This window comes from Amblyomma mixtum, chromosome 5 (genome assembly GCF_055824585.1).
Source record: "Amblyomma mixtum isolate Tamu chromosome 5, ASM5582458v1, whole genome shotgun sequence".
In the NCBI taxonomy this organism is placed as follows: Eukaryota; Metazoa; Arthropoda; class Arachnida; order Ixodida; family Ixodidae; genus Amblyomma; species Amblyomma mixtum.
Window position 1 is genome coordinate 28,604,106 of NC_143016.1, and position 23,761 is coordinate 28,627,866.

The 23,761-nt window shown below is 51.4% G+C and overlaps 2 protein-coding genes across 2 annotated transcripts in view; both read left to right on the forward strand.

The window, feature by feature from the left end:
• Nucleotides 1-23,761, forward strand: part of CalpC (calpain C) — a 78,714-nt gene that overhangs the window by 37,612 nt on the left and 17,341 nt on the right. Inside the window, exons 4-5 of the mRNA XM_089543717.1 lie at nucleotides 2,553-2,811; nucleotides 20,632-20,818. Of these exons, the coding sequence (XP_089399843.1) occupies nucleotides 2,553-2,811; nucleotides 20,632-20,818 (446 nt within the window). The remainder of the gene's footprint in view (nucleotides 1-2,552; nucleotides 2,812-20,631; nucleotides 20,819-23,761) is intronic.
• LOC149341617 (neprilysin-11-like) lies at nucleotides 16,510-19,120 on the forward strand. The gene has a single exon (XM_089543716.1). It carries the CDS (start codon nucleotides 16,877-16,879, stop codon nucleotides 18,959-18,961), a length of 2,085 nt encoding a protein of 694 aa, XP_089399842.1. The 5' UTR covers nucleotides 16,510-16,876; the 3' UTR covers nucleotides 18,962-19,120.

Here is a 23,761-nt window from a genome sequence, read left to right on the forward strand (position 1 = left end):
GGACGCGAAATGGAGAACGGAAAATTGAATACGGCCTCAGGCTACTACTCTGAGCCTTGGTTCTGTGTTCCGAGACGAGCTTAGTTGTGTTCAAACGACCACAGTTGCGCGAAACAGTGACTTCCTCTTCAGCGTCTTCTCTTGAGGTTACTGAAGCCACGAGATCTGATCGCGCTTCCGCGCTTTCTTTCTGTTTTGTTCAGGCACTAGTCTTCCATATTTATTCACTCTTCCAAGAAGGAGTATACGACGTTCTGTGCATGTGGGCAGTGGCTTTTGAAGAAGAGATCATTGACAACTTGTGTCATTAAATAAATAAAAACGCGTGGTTAAAACGCCAGTGACTTTACGTCAGTGGCTTCTTCGGTTTCTTGAAGAAAACAATTTTGACGGTTTTAACGAAACTATAGCAACTACATTTTAAGCACCATGCGCAGAGAGTTAACACGTCAGTATGACATAAGTTAGCGAAGAAAACAGACTCCCTTGGCTGCGGCACCTCACCATCATGGCCAGTGACACACATTCTTCTCACCCGACCTATTCAGCCGGCGCTGGCACAACGCTGCACCCAAACTCGTCAAAACGGCGGCCGAAAGAGCGCGGCCGGGCCGCCGTCGCCGCAGCTACCGCGCTGCCCGAGACGGAGCCGCTCGAGCGCCCGCTCCGATCGGCCGAGAGTGGCTTACCGAGAAGCCGATCTAGGTTGGCCCCTCCCCGTGAGACGAGCCGGGCCGCCGGGAGAAGAGCTGCGCGATAGCGGTCGCCGATAAACGCTTCGCCCCGCCAGATGCGCCCGATATTGCGCTCGCTCGAAGACCGCGGGAACGCAGAGTTCCTGACACCGGCCGAGAGGCCTCGCGTGACGAGGCTGCCGGATCGCGGAGTCTGCAACCCTTCAAACTCACCTTCCCAGCCTCATCAACTCATACGCCCTTCACCCGCGTGTATGCACAGCGCATCAGACGAGACGTGCAACCATGCCTCGCCGTATACACTGCCGTCAAGCGGCTAGGTACAATAAAACGTTCAAGGGAGCCACGGTTATAAGAAGGAGTTGCGTGAGTCTCGCTATTTTTGTATTTGCAGATCGTGAGTCCAGTTACGCCGTCGTCTTTCTATACGCCCCCGCTAAACAAAGATAGATGAAAAGCGTAATATAGTGAAAAACGTGACGCGGATGCGTGGCTTCGCAAAGAAAGAAAGTACGTGGTTGAAAAACCATTATTTAGCTGACATCAACGCTGCCCCCGCCAACGCCGTGTGGAGCGCTCGTCTCGCGCCGAGTCGTTTAGATCGCGTTTGTGATGCGGAGTCTCTGAGATGGTATCCAAAGGAGGCGCCGAGGTGGCCTACGGCAGTGGCTTTGTCGCTTGCTCGTTGCTTCGTCTTTTGTCGGCTGCGCCTGGCCACAGCGCCCGGAATAACTACTGCGCGTCTCCAAAGTATTACAGACGCTTCGGAGAGTCCCGAGGATGCTTTTGTTGGAGAGTGCGCAGCTTTCCGCAAGTGATAGACGTCTAAATGTAAGCTAATAAATCAGCTTTTGCTTCTGTCCGTCTACACACTCACTGCGTTCGCTCATTGGAGTATATGACGAGGACTCTAGATATCTGCAGCACTTCCGAGCGCATTTATCGGCTCAAATCCGCGCACGAGTGCTGACGCCACAGATAGGCCGATTAATAGAAATTTTTAATGGTGACAGCAATGATAGCTTTTTTCACGTCATGCAGACGGGTTGCTATCAGTAGGCGCGAGAAAGCTTCTATGCTGTCGAAGTCGACCTCTCGCATCTCACTGACACTTTTGTGTCCCCATAAGTGACACTCAAGTTCTTTTTTTCTCGTAAGCGGCGGCCATTACGGTCTCGAGTACAGCCACTGCGCTTTTGGCCAGAGCAGTTGCAAACCTCAACAAGGGACAATGCTTAAAACAAGCTGACTCGAGACATGCAAGCAGGAAGTCATTTGTGCACTGAAGCGCCAATCTACAAGACAATGACGTCAAAAAGAGATATGTGTTTTTCTAAACGCGTTTCTGGCCTCCTTATTTTGTTTCACGGGTTCAAGAGGGGACCACCAACGTTCCGAACTTTCCCTGGAAGTCATTTGTATAAGGCTCTTGCTTCCTCGAGGAAGTGCTGTGACAACAAAAAGGTCAGAGTCGTTAAAGAACGTGTGCACTTTTTTCCTGGCTTGGGCTTTGGTCAAACATATCTTCTTATTTTTTTTTCTTGTTCAACCTCTCTTTCCGTTAACTGAGCGGGGCAAAGACTTTGAGATTACCTAATAGCACTTTTGTGCCTTTCGCTTCAGAGGAATATGTAGGCACTCTAAGGGCATGCCGTCGTTTTGCGCTTTTTTTTTTGCAAAGTGTGAAGGGTTAACTGTACGTTATGGAACTTCGGTGTCCGACAGTGACGTATTCGCCTCCGCGTCCATATCACGTATTCTTGTCTACGGATGTTTGGCAGGGTACTGTGTGTGTACGGCTGGCCCCGTTTCGTCAATGAAAGACCGTCCACTGAATCTCGTGGTGTCCGCTCGCAGGTGACCGTTGGTTTGTGTCGTGCCTCGGGGTACTGGCCACGTGTCGGGGCCTCTTCTACCGCGTGGTTCCGGCCGACCAGGGCTTCAGCGATGCGGACGAGTACGCGGGCCTGTTCCGCTTTCGGCTCTGGTGGTGCGGCGACTGGAAGGAGGTGATCATCGATGACCGGCTGCCCACCGTCAACGGAAAGCTCGTCTTCGTCCAGTCCAGCCACGGCTCTCTCTTCTGGGCAGCGCTGCTCGAGAAGGCGTACGCCAAGTGAGTGCCTCCCTTTTTACCAACCGGCCCTGGCATCGGTCTTGTTCACTATATATCGCCAGCTGTTGCCACATAAAATCCGCTCATGGGCCACTCATCAGAAACCCGTCTTTGACAAGCAGCCCCAAAAAACTATTGGGATCTCTTAGAATACCCTTGTTAATTGCACGTGGCTTTGTGTAAGAGGCCGGAAGTGATGTATTGCTTCCAGGCGGCTCGGAAAATTATTTTTTTTTACCTCCACTGCGGCAAAGTTTCGGCCTTCATATTCCGGCTCATCACTCAAACGTACAAGTATACCTGCAATAAATGCAAAAAAGAACGTATTATGTGCATGCAGTCAATATTTTTAACAGAGAAGTACGTTTTCTTTTCTTAGTTCTGGATAGCTGTCGTCCACACAGACATTGCCCAAGAGACATTTGTTCGTGTGTGCAAACTGACCGTTCACTTTAATGTTGGAGCAACATGTACGCCTTCCAGTAAAATTCATCTCTATAACTGAAGTCCCACTCTCCCCCCCCCCCCCCCCACACACACACAAAAAAAAAAGAAAGCTTTTTTTTTAAATTCTCAATTTCTACACAACGTGCCCGGGCCGCGGCTCTGTGAGATTTACGACTTAATTTGGTGCTGTAATAGATTTGCATGCCACTTTTATCGTCTAAATCGGAGGACACTGTTGAGGCACCACGATACAGAAACACAGAAATATTGGCGCCTTCTGCATTAGTGCCCGGCTCGTTTTCCTTGATACTGCCTAATTTTCTCCTTTCATTATGAGAAAATGCACTCGTGCAGGTTAATAAACAATCCGTGACGGCATCATTAGGTGCGACCACGCGCGCCGTTTCTTCGCACCAAAAACACGGATATACTGTCGTTGATGTCCCCGTAATTTCGTTCTGGGGACCAGAGTCGCTCAACATTTCTTTGCAAAACAGCTCTGCATAATTGTGAAGTTCGTGCGACAGGAACTTTTATCCTAGAGTAGTGTGCTGAGGTATAACCGGGTAAAGACGAAGAGCGCTAAGATGTCTATCCTGGCCTGAAGCATGGGTAAAAAGTTGAACTAGAGCATGGTTTTGGTGCCCTGCAGTAAAGCCGCCAGGAGCACGGTTGCTACAGAATATTCAAACAGTTGCAATGAGCAAACTATTCACTTGGTTGAATAGCATGAATGATTTTATTAGTGGTTTGCTGTGGACACATATATACTCGCGACCATTTCATGGAAACTCCTGTACAGGCGGTTGAACAACCGGGATATGGACACAGCGTTCGCTTTGTCCGTGACAGACGATGTTGTCATATTCGAAAGCTGCGCAAGAAAAGTTACCGCGGTCACACACAGCAACTAAAAAAATACAGCTTGGATGTATGAACAGTGCGGCAGCCTGGTCTGAAATCGCGAGGCAACATCAGCTTAAAGCGCTTGTTTTTCCGTCGGACATTGCCGGAAAAGCGACCGCAAACCGAGCAGGCTTGACACGAGCCCGCACGTTGCATAAGCTTTTCTAACCGGAAATGTTGCCGCTCCCCCTTCCGTCTGAGCGTCCTAAATATACTCGCTACTTTCCTTGGCGCAAGCGGCGACGCCACTACACGAGAAGACGTGCCCAACGAAACGGGCACGGAGTCGGGAACCTCTTGTTTCCCGAAAGACGCTGCCGTGTTGGCGCGGTACAACAATTTCCGAGCCTGACGAGAGAGGCCGAAAGAAAGACGTCCAGGAAGCAAGGGTGCGCGCAGCCGAGCGTGCGCACAAAGCAGCGTCCGGAGAGGCGCTCGTCAAAGGACTGCCGGGCACGCGACGTGCGCAAGCACCGCCACGCCCACGCACGCATTCTGCTCGCGCTGAAGAGAAAGCACGACGCCGTGTGTGTGTGTATACACGAAGCGCATGCGGAGCGTGAACGCTCGCCCCAGCGAAAGTCGGCGCGCGCGAAGTCTTGATGCGAGGGCGCGTCCACGGGGCGGCCTCGACGGAGTCATTCCGGCCGCCACCCCCGCTGCGACGAGGAGTACGCTGGAGTACAGATGCTTGCTTCGGCTCGTCACAGGAGAAGCTCCGCATAGAGAAGACCTCGTACGCGCTGTGCGACAAGGAGGGTGGCATCAAAGGGAGCCCACGCACAGCCGCTGTTTCTCCAGTCGCGAAGGGAGCGACCAGTTTCTCTGTATCTAGCACGCAAGGACACCGAAACGGTGCTCCCTGTGCTTGACGCCTCAGCCAGCCGACGACGCCAGTTGGAGGAAGGGCTGAGCACGACGGCTTCCGCAATTTGGTGCGCCAGGGTAGCCCAATTTCTCAATTTATTGGTCCTCTAAATGTAGCATCGATGCGCAAAGGTGGCCACAACGAAAACTGGCAGTGCATTGATGAACGCCAAGGAAGAGATTTTGTTACTCCTCTACTAAAACCGCACCATTTCCAGCGCGGGATGACATCGTACTGTCGTTTTCATTCCGCTGCAAGCACATATGCAACAGCGGCTTCGCCTACATCAGAAAGCTTTCCGCACATTAGTTTTGCTGGGAAGAAGCAGCAACGTTTGAAACCGAATTTCGGATATTTACACACTGCACGAATCTGTTGCTGTTTCTCCTTGATAGGTAATCACACGGGTCTGAAGGCGTGCAGTAAACGGAAATATATCTCGAAGTACAGTTCACTAGTACAACGCTTGCTAAGGAAAACAAAATGTAACCCCTGCTTAGCCGCGAGTGCAAGTTAACCTTACACCTGTAGCCAACTTCAACCTCTCTCGACCTCCCTTTAAAAGCTCAGATGCCTGGAAGCGAATCAAAACTGTTAGGAGCAAAACAAATTCCAAAAGACGCATGCATACTTTAATCTGTCTGAAAATGTTCCTTTTATGTCCAATATTCTTACTTACTTCGCATCTATGGTTATCAGTTGTTGCAACTGCTACGTCGTTTTGAAAGATGTTTTCGCGATACATGAGAGGCCACCACGGAGCAGTATTTTCACTACTGAGTCTCTTTCTTCGTAATCATGCCGATTTATTGTATTGACACGTCGTCAACAGACCAAACTGAATTGCATGTCTAAATTTCGAATGCGCGGCCAGCGAACTGAAATCTCGCAGCAACAGCGCGTCCCGCTCAGAGCAGACCGCGCAAGCGTGTGTGACCGGAGCAGCAGAGCGAGCAGCTTCGAAAGCGAAGCCCGAGGGGTGGCCGACGCCTTCGAGCGGTCGTTAGCCGGCCGTGAAGAGGCGGACGTCGCATGCGTGTCGTCGCCTCCGCTCCCTGACGAAGAGGAAGCGGAGCCCGTGGAGAACCTGGTGCCCGCCGGGGGCAGCTAAGCTCGTTCGACCGTGCACCACCGCCGTCGCCGCAGCCCCCTGCCCGCCGTCCCAGAACGCGGCCGGAGAGGCGCGCCTTCAGAGCGACCCGTCTGGCAGGTGTCTCTGGCACGCGCGGCTGGGGCGAGTGTACCGCCACTCTAATGACAGCTGTGCGTCGGCCCGGCTGTCGCTTCGGGAGTTCGTCAGCACTCGTATTAAATCGAACCTCGTTATAACGAAATGGTTTATACCGAAATAATGGATATAACGAAGAAATGACGATTCCCCTCGGAAGCTATGTCAACACGGGATATAACGAAGTTAAGGCTATAACGAAGTAATCGCCGGGCCCTTTCAACTTCGTACTTCGTTATAACGAGATTCAACTGTAGTGCGTTAATTTTAACGTCTTGACGCTGCACGTGGGACATGAGGGTCGCCGTAGTGGTGGGCTCCGGATTGGTTTCAACCTGCTGGGGTTCTTTAACTCGCACTAGCATCGCACAGCACATGGGAGCTTCCACATTTCGCCTCCATCGAAACGCGGCCGCCGCGGCCATGTGATTGTACCTACGACCTTTGCATCTGTAGCCGAACGCCATAGCCACTGAGCCATCGCGGCGGGCTGCTCTCGCGTTTCTTCTGAAAAGTTGCATTTTAGACATTCATGACATCCTCTGCGACCACCGCGGAGCTCTTTTATAAGTTTCCTCTCTTTGTGTTCCATTTTGCGATCGACCGTTGTCATCTCGAGTCTTCCGCCGTTTTTCCGTGCGGAAGTGTGCATCAATTTTTTTTTCTCTTCGATACCGTTGTGTTATACCTCAAACAATTAATGAGCTTGGGGAAGACGACTTTGTGGACGAACAAGTAGAAATCATCGGTTGTAGAAGTGGCAGCGCACGAACTCGCACGAATACGCGGTAATGTTGTTCCTTTTTACCGTGTGTTCTTATGAGTCTGTACGCTGTTAGTTCCACAGCCGTGGGGTTCCTACAGCGCATAAGACTGTTTTTCCACAAGCTAACGAATTTGTCTTTGCTTTTAAAAATGAAATGATAAACTACCGGGCTAAACACTTCAGCCAACCCCTAGGGCAGCCGAACCCTCACCACCCATTGTGAAAACGTCGAGGAATTTTTCTCGACAATCTTCGCTGACTCGTGGACTATCTCATTTCCTCGTTTGCTCAGAAGCTGGTATACTACATCCCTTTACCTCTTAGGTCCTAGCACGTTGCTGCCTCATTTAATATGTCGCGCTGCTTTTGTTTCGCATGCGCTGTATCATATCTGTGCTTTTTTTTTACCTCAGATTTTTAGTCTTTCCGTGCCGGACTCCCGGACTCCCTTTTAAAGTCTGTTCTTTGTTGCAGCCATCCTAGTCTTCACTATTCTTCTCCTGTCCAATTTATGTTTTGTAATCAAGCAACGATAGCAGTCAAGCCTCGTTGACGCTTTCACGTGGCGCTTTAGCAGATGAACGAGTCTCTCCTTTTGATCAAGCGCAATCGTCTCATCCAGAAACACCTGTGTTCAGTTGTTTATAGGTGACCATGTGATACGGGAGGGTTGGGTGGAGGTGGGGGGCATTCGTGTTCAGGTCTTGGTTAGTGTTGTGTCCCCTTATTGCTTTTGTGTGTGTGCGCCCCCTCCTAACGACCACTCGCATTCCCCTCCTAACGACAGTTCGCATCCTCCTCCTAACGACCACTCAATCCTCCTCCTAACGACCGCTTGCCCCTCGTCGCACGCTGTCGCCAGATGCCCCCCCATGGTGCGCCCCCGCACCCTCCTCCTGTTCTGGGAAGCCACTCCCTCCCGTGGACGCTTCTCAGCTCCCTCCTTTCTTCGGGCGGCCAGTTCGGCTCCTGCCTCGGTCGACGCTGGTCGCACCCTCATCGGCTTTAAATAAACGAAGTCTAAAAGTACCGTGTGCGTCTTTCGCTGCATTCAACACAGCGACCGGACACGACAGTGGCGACGAGAAAGTGGATTCGACCCGCGCTACGCAACGCTATTGACAAGCCATGGCTACGCGAGGGTTTCCCAATCAGATACCAGAGTTCAACGGCTCATCGTGGTCATCGTGGGTTGGACGCCTTCAGTTCTACTTTGAAGCTAACAACATCACAGACCCAGCCTTGAAGAGGGCCAACCTGCTGACGCTGTGCGGGGAGCAGACCTACGATACTGTCTGCGCCCTTATTCAGCCAAGCACACCAGCGGCAGTGTCTTACGACGACATCGTAAAAGCGCTGCAAAAGCACTACGACCCAAGGCCATCCGAGGTCTACAGCCGGGCTCGCTTCCAACGACGAGATCAACTGGGAGGAGAAACTGTGAGCGCCTACGTAGCCGCGCTCAAGAAGCTCGCTGCCGACTGCAATTTTGGAACGCTGTCGACAACAGCTACCGGGCAGGAGGGAGACGCAGCTTCTTCTGCTAACACCACCATGCTTCCCTTGGACGTGATGTTACGCGACAGATTTGTGTGCGGACTGAGTGACGAGTCACTGCAGCAGCGCCTGTTCGCTGAGAAGGACCTCACATTCAGCAAAGCTTACGACATCGCCGTTCGAGCGGAGAGCGCCGGTCACCAGCAGAGAGGGATTCGCCGGAACACCGAGCCGGTACACCAGACAAGCAACCAGGTGCGCAAGCCTTCTGTTGTTGTAAAATCGGTCAAAAAGGCACAACGCTGCTGGCGGTGTGACGACCAACACAACCCCCAGGGATGTCGATTCCAGTCAGCCACGTGTAATTTTTGCCACAAGCGAGGGCATATCGAAAGAGCATGCATTACGAAACGGAGACTTGCCAAGATAAAGTCACCTTCCCAGCCTAATCACAGCGTCAACGCCTCAGAGAATACGCCGCTATCTGATCTCCATGGAACAACATCAGCAACACCATCTGTGTTGTACGACCTGAACACCATGAATCTCGGCACGCGACCGAAGATTTTTACAGAAGTAAGCGTACATCACCAGCTGATTAAGTTCGAGGTGGACTCCGGCGCAGCCTGTACTCTGATCAGTGAGGACACGTTCCGAACTTCATGGCCATCTGACGCACCCGCCCTGCAACAAGACGACACGCACCTGCGAACGTGGTCAGGACAGAATCTGCCACTATTGGGCTCTGCCAACGTGCAGGTTAACTACAACGGCCAGACCCATACGCTACCTCTGCTTGTTGTGAGGGGCACAGGATCAAGCCTTCTAGGGAGAAATTGGTTTTCTCCACTAGGCGTGATGATATGCGGCAAACATCAAAACGCCGATGCGCTAAGCCGTCTGCCACTAGACGCAACTGTTGACGAACCATTTCCACCAGGAGACGTTCTGATGTTCGAAGCACTGCCAGAACCTCCGCTTACAGCAGGCACAGTTGCAGCATCTACGCAGAAGTGCGCAGCTCTCCGGCTAGTTTACACAGCTGTTCAACAAGGCAACGTGCATAAACTCAAAGGGGACAACTTCGACGCTTACCGCAGGCGAGCTACAGAGTTGAGCACCCATCGCGGCTGCATCATATTTGGGTCCCGAGTTGTGATGCCGAGAGAACTACGCGCACAAGCTATGTCTCTCATCCACGCCGGACATCGGGGCATCGTTGCAATGAAAAAGTGTGCCAGAAGCTACATGTGGTGGCCTGGCATTGACAACGACATCGAAACAGTGGTGTGAGAATGCAAGCCTTGCCAGAGCAGCCGGAGCGCCCCGCCGAAAGCTCCTGTCCCAGAATGGGAAAAGCCAGACACACCATGGCACACACTGCACATTGATTTTGCAGGACCAATTGAGGGCTGCACTTTCCTTGTGGTCGTAGATGCCTACACAAAGTGGCTTGAGATAAGGCAAATGGGACAGACGACTTCGGCAGCAGTCATTGACAACCTCCGATCACTATTTGCAACGTTCGGCCTGCCGCGCAAGGTAGTGTCGGACAACGGAACACCGTTTGTGTCTGCGGAGATCCTCAAGTTTTATCGCGACAACGGGATCTCATCAGTTACATCGGCCCCCTACCACCCAGCGACAAACGGACAAGCTGAGCGCTACGTGGCCGAGCTAAAACGCGCCCTTGAAAGAGATCAGACAGGCTCACTGCAGCGCCGCCTTGCGCGCTTTCTCTTCAAGCAGCACACGACGGTTCAGAGCACAACAGGCCAGACCCCCTCGAAAATGATGTTCGAGCGTGAAATGCGAAGCCAGCTCACAGCCATCCTCCCCGAGCCAAAGGCAGAGACGTTCCGGGAAGAAAAAGCAATTCCGCGCTGCGGCACGCTTAATGAGGGGCAGCGCGTCCTCGCCCGACAGTTTCTGAAAAAGCCACGCTGGGAGGAAGCTACAATTGTCAGACGCATAGGCCTGCGCTCTTGGCTCGTCAACATACATGGCACAGTAGCACGCCGACATCTCAACCAGCTGCGTAGATTTACGACGCCGTCTGAGAGCTGTCCGCCAGCGAAGAGAGCACGTGCACCATCTTCCCACATAGCCTGGCACCCCTTCCCGGAAGAAGAGACTTCGCCCAGGACAGACCTAGGAGACACAGCGAACAACAGCCAGCCTACAAGTGTTTCTCCCCCGAGCGCACAAAGCCAGCGCGCCTCCACGCGTGAGCGCCGACCCCCTGCACGATACCAGGCAACTTTCTAAGGGGGAAGGAAGTGTTGTGTCCCCTTATTGCTTTTGTGTGTGTGCGCCCCCTCCTAACGACCACTCGCATTCCCCTCCTAACGACAGTTCGCATCCTCCTCCTAACGACCACTCAATCCTCCTCCTAACGACCGCTTGCCCCTCGTCGCACGCTGTCGCCAGATGCCCCCCCATGGTGCGCCCCCGCACCCTCCTCCTGTTCTGGGAAGCCACTCCCTCCCGTGGACGCTTCTCAGCTCCCTCCTTTCTTCGGGCGGCCAGTTCGGCTCCTGCCTCGGTCGACGCTGGTCGCACCCTCATCGGCTTTAAATAAACGAAGTCTAAAAGTACCGTGTGCGTCTTTCGCTGCATTCAACACAGCGACCGGACACGACAGTTAGGTTAGGCTTCATGTTGGTTAGGTTAGGTACCCTGCGTCGCTGGGCTCTGTGCAGTAATAAAACTGCGTTGGGCCTGGACCATGTGAGAGGACGGTTTCGAAGGGAAGGAAGAAGGGCGGGGACGGTGTATGTTAATCACTTTCGCTTTTTCACCCCGGAAGATGGAGTTAAAAGTCCGGAAGGCTTTGTTTTGACGTAAGGACGGTAGTCGCACGCGTGCACATTTCAGACTATATACACAGAAAAAGAAGAGCAGAATAGCTTTGGTTTGAAGGGAGGACCCATCACCTTAGTGACCTGCTCACACCTCTCCCGACAAAGGATCATCAGCACCTCCGCTCCTTCTTTCCTCGCTTTCAAATTTAAGAGCTGTGTGACACTCATGCCGCTTTCCGAAGCGGCTTCCTGCCTTTTGTTTCGAAGCCCCGCTGCTATTCAGCTGAACGCTCTGCAGCGTGACCTCTCTCTGCTTGTCTCCGTCTTACAGACTGCGTTTTTCAGTTCGCTACTCGTCTTCCATTTCGCGGAGTGACAGCCCCGTAGCTGTACACGCCTGCCGGCTCGGTTCTTCACACGAGGCAGCGCAGCGCCGCGCTGCGGAGAACGACGCGAAGAAAGTTGTAAGCATTCGACTGAGCGTGAGGCGACAAGCGAGTGCCTTTCAACGCGGCTCCGTTCCGGTAGTCGTGACACAAGAAAACGTAGATGCGCCAACGGGCGCCGCATGTATGCCCGCGTTTGGCTTTACACTCAGTCATGCGCAATCGACAACGAGAGATTTATGAACGTTACTGAATCAGTAAAGCTATTATGCGAAGCTTTGTGTGCCGCCAGTACCTTGCCGGATTCCCATACGTCGTGTTTAAATTCTAAACATCCAGAAAGAGCTTGCCCATTCTAAGGATTATGAACATTATACTGAGTTGAAGTAACATTTATTCTTGTTCTGTTTCTATCGAACGTGTGATGTTGCTCTCTGATTTTGGCACGGTTTCGTGTTGTAAAAGCATTAAGATCTTAAACCTCGAGCTTCTAACGTTTCCAAGATCAATCAATTGTCGCAAACTTCATTAGTTCGAACGCAGGACATTCTCTGAGTCAACGGGGTGATTTCTGAATAACAAATTCAACAAGCATTTAGCTAAACAGCCGAACGGAGGTAAAGCCAATATCTGATTTGTGGCGACATTTTTAAGACTTTCTTTTTCTGAAATTCAAAGCTCCGTATACCTCAACTGTAGCGTCGACTGCTTTTCGTGGGGCTGGACATGTTGACAAGTTTCCGTTCTCTTCTTATGTTTGAAATGCGGCAGACGGTGTAAGAGTTGCTTTCATAGGCTGACTTGATAAACGTTCTTTTATAACACGGATTTCGTGACGAACGTATTCTCACTTTACTGTGCGCCACGGCTAGGCATTGTTACTGGTGCACATAGATTAGGCCTGCAATGTGTTTCTGTCCTGCAATACGGAGAATTACAGCCGAAAATGCTGTTATGTGTCATTACTGAGTGCATTACGAATCGGCTGGTAACGTTGTTCGAGGTACTATAGTCGGATGCAAACAACATGAGAACGAAGCGCAAATGTCCCTCAAAGGAGCCCCTCCTGCCAATGGCGTGGACCGATTCTCCCCGTTTCAACCTCGACCTATCCCCTTGGACCTGCTAGCTTGAAATCACCGGGAGTGGCCGATGAATGGGGAATAACTGCGACTTATAGTCGGACTAACCGCGGCGTCATGAAGATCTGTCGGCTCCATTGGCTGGAGAGTTTCCTTTGAGGGGCATCTGCTGCTTCGTTCTTAAGTTGTACCCGACCATAGCAATAGCAGAGAGAGGGTAGGCAGATGGCCCGAACGAAGACAAGTGCTCTTGTTGTAACATTAGCAAGCACCCTGAGGCTTTCCCCTCCCTTGTTCCCTTTGTGAGTATACCGACTATATCAAGTTATTTATTTGTGGTTTTAAGCGATGAGAACTATCCGGCTTACATCGACATCGCTTACGGTAATGGATTGAAATAAAGATAATAATTTTAAAAGTATAACACTTTATTTCCCACTGGGTATTAGAGCGAAATCGGGGTTTCCGAGACGGGTTCGTGGTGACGCCACGACAGTTCCCGGAGCTGTCGAGACTGCGCGAACCCGCGGACTGTCTTCCCAGCAGCACTGCGCACCCCTTTGTCCACGGGGGAGTCGTGAGCAGCCAGACCAGGCGCGGGAACGAAGCATGCAGCGCAGGCGAAGAAGGGGTCCTGTTTCAAGAATCAGGGTCAGCTCGTTGGCCGCGCGGCGTTTTATAGTGGAGCACCCTCGCCGCACGCCCGCAGCCATAGATCTATATGCGCGCGCTCGAAGCTCCGGAGGAGCGCGCGGCTGACCTCGTTCGGGCTGCGAGGAAAAGCCGCGATATACGAGCGAGCGCGCACACCTGCCGCTGCTCCGGCGGCGAAGTCTCCTTTCCGAAGCGCCCGAGTTCGTGGGAAGGGCCGGGCCGCCTCGTTCTTGTTTCGCTACGCCTTCTCCTCCGCAGCGTTCGCCTCACCTTGACCTTCGAGCACGCGCGATCTTCGGCCGCTTCTAATTAGATCCGATCTCTTCGGCATTTTTTTTTCTTCTTTTCTTTCGTCCACCTTCGCCCGCTTCTCTTCGGGTTCGTGGAAATGGCCCTAACGGTGCAGCCGCCGTTTGTTACATTCCGCCCTATTTCACTCGATGCGGGGGCCGTCTTCTGGCGGTCGAAAGTTCGAACACCCAGCGGCGCGCGGAGAGCCACCGAGATGGGGTCAAAAGGGAAAACTCTTTCAGATAAGCGCGGCGTCGAATGGTGGCCAGCGTGTTTGCCGATGGAACGGCGACACGCCTTCCCAGGCGCCCTCCGCGGCCGAACTTCCATTTTCCTTTTGCTGTAGCGGCGATGTCATTCCTCTTGTTACTCTGTGCCCTGTTGGGAACGATTGTGTTCAGAAGGCCTGTTGTCGGACGAACGCGTTTTGCATTCGCGTGCCCGCTGTTTCACGAAGCGACGACGTCTATGAGAGCAAGAAAAAGAGAAAAGATAAAGAAACGTGATTCTTTCTTCACGCAGTAAACACCAGTTTCGAGCTACACGTTCAGCAATCGGGGGGCGTTTGAGTGCTTGGTAGGTCTGCACAACCTTCGAGCTAATCGCTTGGCCTTAGCTCTAGCGAACGGCTGCGGTTTCCACTTTTGGCGCAAGCATCGGCTTGGCACCGCCGAGAACAACGACCTTTCGCGCCTTTCGCAAGACGTAGCCGTTGGACTACTTTCTATCGTTTCACTGAATGGTATGTAGCGCTGGGAAAGAAGTCACTCCTTGCCTCGATTTTTATCTGATATTATGCTTTTTCTCTTCGCCTCCGAAAATGCCTTCGCCGATATGCACAGTGCCGTGCGGATTAACCACACGTGGCTTGTGTAAAGGCAAGCCACTTGTTTATGTTTGAGGCAGCGGGTTTTGAGAAAACTGCGAAATTTACTGACTGTCTTGTGAATATCGATAAGTATGACGATCAGGCTGCAGGGTTGAACGTGCGTCTCCAAACATGTACGAGATTTTGGAACCGGGACCTTTATCTGCAGTCCAAGAAGTTTTCTACCAAGGGCAATAATGCCTTAGTCCCCTTCAAAGCAATCGCGTTGAACCCAGTGTTTTAACCAGACCCGCGTATTATCTAGTGTTCCTTGCGTTTGTAGCTGCAAGCACGAAGCCGTCTTTCCCGTAGTTACCATCTGCTTAACGTTCGGGGCGACGTTTTTTTTTTTCTATTTTGCTCTTGAGTGGTCTGACATCTTTTGTCTTTCAAATAAGGCTAAAGCTTTTCGGATGGTTCGAAGATGCACGGAGAACATCTGGGCTGTTGTTGGCAGACCTGGCGAATGCGAAGCATCGCCAAGAAATCCCGCACGAGACGCGATAATGCGCGTTCCGGATGGTCCTGCCAACCTACGAGTTCCTTCATCTACAGTCGTTTTCATCTTTCGACATACCAGAACTGGTGACGAACTACATCTTCATAATCATTGTTGCCTGGTCTGAGGTAGCGCATTTATAGCGAACAAAGCTTTTATAGGAAAAAAAAAAGAAAATCGTTCACTTACGTGACCTTGTTATTCCGACCCAGCGGTGACTTCTAAAGTTTAGGCCTCCGCTTTCGTGTATGAATCATAGCCACAGACTCACGACTCATTTCCTCCGAGTCTTTTCCAAGAGGTTCGGCTCAATATTAGCAGCTTCCAACAAGTCATGAGCAACTTCTGTATAGCCCTGTTCCATAAGTTGTACCATCATCCCGCTCTACGTGATCACCTTACCCCCAGCCAATTTACGTATACCACCGCGTTGATCATAACCACGAAGTCGGAATTGTGTCATGCAACACGAAATGCTTCTCGCAGTCACTCCTGCCATGGGCCTCACGTGACTGGAGCCACCTTCCCGCAGACGTCGCCGACATTAATGATTACGAGCAGACATAACTTCACCAGCCCAAATGGTTATTTTGATTTCGAGCAGTTCCGCGTAGCACTAGCTAACATTGTATGCCCAGGTGCTATTTAACATTCATGTAATCAACTGCATTTTTTCATTTCTTTTTTGTATATTGACCACTCTCCCTCCGTAATGTCTCCGGCCCTGAAGGGTAAAATAAATAAAAACAAAATAATCTTCAGCTCAAAATTCTTTCTGCTTCGCTGCGTGGGATTACTCTTCCCAACTTGTGTCTTATTCCTAAATTCCACTTTAAAATTGAAGAAACTTTATAAAATGGAAAGCCTAGGTCGCCCTGGTTCCTTCCCGCCCATTCCGCAATTCCGGGTGGTCTGGTGGTGGAAAACCTTCCACAACTCGCATCATTTCCCGAAACACTGCGCTGTACCTTATACAGAAGATGTCCGCATTTTATCTCTAGTTCGCTAAGTTGTCTCCGAAGCTTGAATAGTTTCTATGGATGAATGAACAAGGCTGAAACAAACTTCGTCTCAAATGCACTGATTTAATAGTTACGCCATCTTGAATGCGACATCGACACGGCATAACACCTCACTCAAGGTCGCCTCACTGTCGACAGTGTTGAAGAAGGTCTACGAGCAATGAATGGCTCATTCATGCCCAGTGCGGTCCCCTCGCAGCTTACCGAATGAGGTGCAACCCTTCAAGATTTGTAGATAAATCTGTTCGATGTCGCAGACTACACATTTTAAAGCAATAACCTCCTTCGTCCGATTATTTCTACATGTGCCCAGAGTACTACAGCAACAAACGTATAATTTGGCATATAGCATGATAATGATGGCTTTGGTATTGTTGTTGTTGATGATGATGATGGACACAAATAAATACTCTTTTTTTCTCGTCGTCGAATATGTATTATGAATTGAAACTGAACGGCTTTTCCGCAGAAGTCCAGGGACGATGTTTACGAAAATTAAACAGTCAAATTTCCTCCGATGGTCAAGGGGAAAAAAAGAGAAGTATTCGCAGCAGCCAAAGCAACACGGCTGCTTCTTTTTCCAGACTGCTGCTTACGGTCACCTGAAATCCGAGCCCGCGCGCTCTCCGAGCCCGTGCAGATCGCGCACATGCGTGCTACATCAGCTACCAGCTAGCTCCAGAACCGCGGCGTTCCAACGGTGCTGCCAGGCCTCTTTCGTGGGCAAGAAGGACGACCCCGCATCGGATGCCGTCGACCCGAGTCGTGGTGCGCCCGCCTCGCCCCCACTACCATTGCTCATGGGCGCACTGCTTGTCGTGCCTGTGCGGCTTCGTTGTCCTCGTCGTGCTCATTGTGGTGGCAGCGCAGTCCATTTACGTGTACCCTTCGTGCGAGGACCCTTCGTGCTGGGATTTCACAGCCAGCCTGTACAGATCGCTCAACTACACGGCGAGTCCGTGCGACGACTTCTACCACTTCGTCTGCGACGGCTGGAAGTCCAGCCACGGGCCCAATGACTTCGTCTTTTCCGAGCTGCAAGCCATGGTCGCACATGCTGCCGTCAACAGCTTGCTGCGCGTGGGCCACGCGCCAATGTTGCGCCAGACAGCCGTGCAGAAGGCCGCGGTCATGTTCAAGACCTGCGTCCAGGTGTTCATGAACCGCGCGGATAACACGGAGAGTCTCAAGAGCTTCCTTCGGTCGCTCGACCTTCTCGAGCCCAGACCAGAGACTGCGGACGTGCTTGACGTCATCGTGGGCCTCGCACTCGACTGGAACGTTCCCGTCTTCCTCCAGATGTCAGTCGACCACGACTCCAGCGTGGACGGGAAACAAACATTGCACTTTAGTAGGAGTCGCCATCTCATGGACTGGTTTCTCCGCAGGAGCCGCATGGACGGCTGGGTCTTGCACAAGTACATAGTTTCCTGCTCACAAGTCTTTGAGTATCGCTTCGAACCAGAAGCACTCATTTTCTACGAGAACTACATCATGGCCTCACTGGGAGCGTTGACAGACACCACGCACGTCATTCACACGGTCAAAATCGCGGACATGGAGAACCACACCCCGGGAATTCTAGCATCCGACTGGCTGGAAGTCATCAACAGGCACCTCCCCGAAGCCGCTTTTCTAAAGAATTCGGACACGATTCGAGTATCGGACATCGGTTATCTGCGCAGCGTGAGTGAGGTCATCCTGGATGATCGACGTCGGCACAACGGACGCCTTATGGCCTACGTGGCCTGGTTCGTAATACAGTTTCTCGGACCGTTCGTCTCTTTGCCGCTGGTCGCGCCGACGTTCGCGACTGTCAAAGACGCCAAAAACTACATCCTCTTCCGCTGCTTCGAGGAGCTCAACCTGTTGATGCCGTATGCCTTTGGGGCTCCCTTTGCCGTGGAGAGCGTACCCGTGAAAGCTCGCGATGACGTGCTCAACATGGTCACGCTGGTCAAGAACGCGCTCAGTGACTCCTTCGCGAAGAGCAAGTGGATGGACAACGAGACGCGCAAGATCGCATTGCTGAAGCTTCACACCATGCGAACCATCGTTGCCTATCCTGACATGGTTGTCAGCTCTCTCGATGAATACTACGCCTACACGCCCGACTCGAGCGCTGTGTTCCTCGACTCGCGCATGCGCGCTTGGTACGTGACCATGCGGACTCGAAAAGACAAGCTGTGGAAGCCCCGCGCGTTCGACTACGACTTTCGACTGACTGACGTGAATGCATTCTACCAGCCCTTAACTAACACCATGATCATTCCAGCGGGCATTATCAACAGCCCCTTTTACAGCTCCAAGTACCCAGTGAGCGTCAACTTCGGCGGCCTGGGTCACGTGATTGCGCACGAGATTGTGCACGGTTTCGACGACGACAGTATGCGGCAGCCCTACGAAGGCCAGTCGCGAGACTGGTGGACCATGGACACCCGCGCGCAGTACGAGCAGCGCGTTCGATGCCTCAAGCGCATGTACATCCCGTTCGGACTCAGCACGTACGACCGTAACGCCATCATGTCGGAAGACATCGCGGACTCTGTGGGCCTGGCGCAGGCTCAAAAGGCGTACCGCTCGGTGCGCCAGAGGACGACTGGCATCGTCGCCCGCAGCGCGCCGCTCATGAGCCGCTTCACGCAAGACCAAGCCTTCTACGTGATGAGTTGCTACAAGTGGTGCTCCAACCGCAGGGACACGGGCCGCGGATACTCGGCCGATGAGCTGCGCTGCAACGTTCCCCTCAAGAACATCCCGGACTTTGCTAGGGCGTTCAGCTGCCGTCGCAATGACCCTATGAATCCGGCGCACAAGTGCAAATTCTGGTGATGACGTGCCGCACCACAAGCTGTCTACACTGAAAGGTTTCACCTCACCTTGACTTTCACATTTTAACGCATTACAGCGTTCATTGGTTCTACAGCAGCGTTATTATCTTGTGTATTCTATCGTAGACGTCAAGTTAGAGCCCTCCAACTGAACTCAAGGGGGCGCGATCTCAACTAGAACATCCGCTTTTACTCCGGTGTTTATTTCATATATTGCCCTGATTTTACTAACGACCACGACTAAAAAGACGTGTTCAGAACTCTCGCACAGGCGACGTGCTTCAGTACGAAGCATATAAAGCAGCTTTAATTTGCTTTGATCGATATGGCCAACACTCAGCCGAGTTGAAAGGCATCTGTGCAGTGTGAGTGCCACAAGCTGTAATGTTCACTGCGAGTTGTGAAGTATTGCGTCCGGAGTAATAATTGCACGAACCGCAGTTACGGTTGATTACGAACGTTGCAATCCTAGTGGTGAAATACACCGTAAGACAGCCGTAAGAAGGCTGTCTTTATGTTGTTTTGAAGATATGGCTTGAGGTGCTCTTCTACAATGCTGAAGTTGGCAGTGTTCTTATGAGTTGAGTAGACCGTTTCGTAGAGTGATTTGCTGAGGTACTGTCCACATGCATACTTCGACATCTTGAACCTTACGAAATAAACTTCGGAGGGAAGATCACGGACAGTTTTTTTTTGTTTGTTTTACAACCAGGACTCTGGTACAACACTTGGTACCGAGGTTTCTGTTTGTGTACCTTGGTAACAATTAATCCGGAGCCCTCTTGCGCTCTGCCTCAATGCCTACAGGATGTGACACCTAAAAGCTTATTAACTGTTATCAACACTTGTACAAGTGCATTACTTGAAACCGCGTTTTAATCTTTGTGCTGTGCTCCAGGTAGGTAAGCTCAGCTGTGCGATAAAACACATTTCCCGCAGAATACATAACCGGCTTTAAAATGAGGTATTGAATGGACGGGCGTTGAATTCTTCAAATGAAGGAGGGTACCGTTACGCTCCACATGTTCTACAGGTTTTCGTCTTCTCGTGTTTAAGGCACAGCTTCCGTGCGAACTTTGTATGCTGGGAGCAGATTAGCCACCCGTCATTTGTTCTGAAATCAACCGTTCAGAGGGAACCAAAGAAGATTAGCGCTCTCCGGAACGTAGCGTTTCGCTTCAAGTAATGCCGGTTCAAGCGAAATAAACAGAATGCACTTATAGACCTGTTTCAGGATCCTGTTTACCTAGCACAAAAAATACCCAGTAAACCTGAGGATCACGATCACGTCGATGGTTCTTGCCCTCGTGAACAGTGGAGAGTATGTATAGTCAGTATGGACACTTAATTACTGTTATTCAATTAAAGAAACACGGTAGAACCTTGCATGGGCTGCCTTGTTTGAGGCAGTTATGTTACCATCACCTGAAAATGACTATGACCATGACTTTGCTCTGGAAAACCTAACTTTGATCTGAAAACAGGTCAATGTCTGCTGCTTGAGGGAGCCATGTAATTCCGTAACTCAGAGGCGAGTCTGGTAAAGGCACGAGAATTGTGCAAACTGATGCGCGAGCACCATTCTTACGCGGTCAGGGTTTGTGGCACCGTTTGCATGTGAACGGCATCCGTTACGGCGTCACTCCCGGCTGATGGCGCTCTCCGGTGCAGGTTGTATGGATCATACGAGGCACTCAAGTACGGCTCCAGCCTTGACGGCTTGGCCGACCTGACGGGCGGCGTCACGGAGACGCTCAACATTCGCGAGGACCCCAGTGGCTGTGCACGGACGCTGGCCGGCTCGTTACTCGGCCGCAGTACGCTCGTCACTGCAATCGTTCAGCAACAGCACACTCAGGTGGGTCCTTGTCACGTGCGGAGGTGTCGGTACGCGCTTGGCCGCCGCGATTACCATTCAACTAACGCTCTATGACGAAGAACACACGCAGCTACCGCTTGACTGCCGCAAACGCTACCGTACTTGTCACCAACACACTAGCTGCATTACATTAACTGCCTTCGAGACATACTGCACTTACATAACTAGCAAGCAGTACGCGCAACTGCAAGCTTGTGCTACAGCCCACCGCAGGAATCTAATTGTATGACAATGAGGTTGCACAAATTTCTACCAATCCAAAGCCCGACTATCTAGTAGCAGTAATCTATATCTTCTCCCCCTCTCTCAAGGGCTGCGCAGAAAATAATTTACTGTTCCTGTCGCGTGCATGTAAAAACATATTGGTTATATTAGAATGACCTATTAACCCCATTCCTATCATACCAGACTAGGCCCGAAAAGAAAAAAAGATGCCCAGGCTTAGCTTGGTTAAGCCAAGAATGCGTTGCATATTGCGCGGTCTTTTTGCGCGAGGTATTGCTTGGCGGCACTCGATTTTCTCAGCAGCTTTTCCTCCGTGACGTATGGATAGATGGTGATGATGATGATGATGATGATGATGTAGCCTTCCCTTTGTAACGGGCGGGCGCCTACCAAAGGTGCCCCGGCTGGATAAACACACACATAAAAACACCGCTATCAAACGCGAAGCGGCAAACACACACGCAAATACCGACGAAACAGTACTGGTCTAATGTCGCACCAGCGCTCCTATCCATGGATGGATAGGAGCGCCCCCTTTGAAACGGGGCGGTGGCAACCGCCACCATGCTCAGCGTCTTTTTTTTTTCATTTTTTTTTTCACGTGGTTTGGTGGCTGCCCGGCCGCGCCCAAGGGCTGAACTGAGTGATTGCAATATGCTACGCATAAAAGCAAAAGAACAGCTGCAGAACTCGCCTTAGACTGAAGGGTATGAACGGCCTGGCACTCTCGTTTCTTCGTGTTAGTGAACCGCAGCGCCGCGCGTTGCCATTCGCCGCTGCGGTGATCGGTCCCTTGTGCTAATCTTTTTACTCGCCTCTGTACAGGCACAAGCAAATAAAGGCTACACTGCTCGAGCACTATCTTTCGAAGCAACCTAACTTTTTTTTTTACTTCTCTTCGTGCTTCTGCTTATGATGAAAAGTCATTTAAATCCGCAGTTTGAGTTCATGACACGCACGTGAGCGTTACCATTCAGTAGATATAAGCTAACATACTGTGCAACTTCGAGGTAGCTCAAGCGTCCAGGCGAAGTGTAGGTATGCAGCGTGGACGTAGTAACAGGACAGGTTTTGTAACACTTATCAAAAGTCGACACCGCCTCTGTTATCATACACTGCGCGTCACGGACAACGCTCAGCGCGTAACTTCCGCGAGCATCAGTCCTTCTCACGTCAGGACCGCTTAACTAGTTTCGATTCTAACGTGGCTTTCAGCGCTCTCAGCCCATTACGAGCCTTCCGAACAGAATCACGATCGGAATGCGCGCGCTAATCCATTCTGGACGCGCGCAGCCATCGGGTCAAGACACGTGAGCCCGCGGGGCGGAACGTTTCACCTTACATAACCTCGCAGCGATGTGGGGGGGAGGGGAAGAAAAAACGAAGAAGGCCGCCGTCCGGTCTGATGAACACAAGTTGTCTCACACGCCGGCGCGGCCGCATTCGAAGCACGCTCTCTGCGAGCGCACGAGGAAGCGGATCAGCCGCTCAGGAAGGAAGGGGTCGGCACGTGAGGGGCAACATGGCGGCGGCTCGAGTGGCTTGGCTGGCCCGTGCCGCCGGGTCGCATGTTTTAATCATGATACCGCGAACGGAAGCAATCCGAGGCGGAGGCGCTCGCGCGCACAGAGCGTCACAGGCACGCAGTAAAGAGGGCGCCGAAGAAAGCTTGGCGCCAAAGAAGTCATTTGCGGGGGTGTGCTGCTCTCAGCGTTGCGTATAAAAGTGCGATACTTGTTTCTTTCTCTTTCGCTGTACATTCCTTTAAAACCATTTGCATGGCACTATTTTTTTTTTTATGCAGCAGTGCAGTTACTTGGCGGTTCCTGTGAATATATGGAAGCATTACCGTTTGATACACAGAGGCATTTTCTTACGTGTGAACGTAATGACGCGGTCGTATGAGGCAAGGCGTGATAAATAATGTATTTTCGCTGCCGAAGAGAGGTCAGTTTTAAACATACAACTGGAAGACACGCAGGTGCCTTCGTTGAACACAGTTTGTATACTACGGGGAAATATATTGGATGCCGCATTAAATCGCGAAAAAAAAAAGAAGCAGGCATTGGATGTAGCTTAGAAATAAGGCGGGCGCAGCCAGCTCTGCATTTGAACTGTATACGCCTCGGTTGCGAGAAAATTACGTTTTTTTTTTTGCTTTCTTCGCGATTGCAGCGCTGTATGAACTTTTATCCCAGTAATAATAAATGTCTTCGTGCATGTGAGAATCAGTGTCGGGGAAGCGCAAAAATTACTTATAAATTTTTAGTTGCGCAGATAGTGTATTTGCGCCTCATTATAGAGAGAAAGAGTGAGAAAGAGATGTTAGGTAGGATTTGACACTCCAGAGCTGCGCATGGGCTACGCAGACGCCATGGTATAGGGTTCGGGATTAATGCCGACAACGGCATGTCAGCGCACATAAATGGCACTGAAAAGCACATGGGAGTTTTTTAATTTTTCCTCAATCGAAATGCATCCGCCGCGGCCAGGATCAGCATGCCAAACGCCACAGCTGATAAGTCTCCGCGGGGGCCAAAGAGAGAGAGAGTGTGTGTGATAAAAAGCACATTATTTGTTGCACCAAACCCGGTGCCTAAAGGAAGAACTCTTAAGAAGCAGCAATGTTCCGTTTACATTTTCGCAATCAGTCCAGAGTCTAACTGGACTGCTTGCGTTTCTAGAGGCACCTATCTG

What these genes read in the sequence shown, in the direction of transcription:
- LOC149341617 (XM_089543716.1), top strand. Translation starts at nt 16,877, where the DNA reads ATGCCGTCGACCCGAGTCGTGGTGCGCCCGCCTCGCCCCCACTACCAT.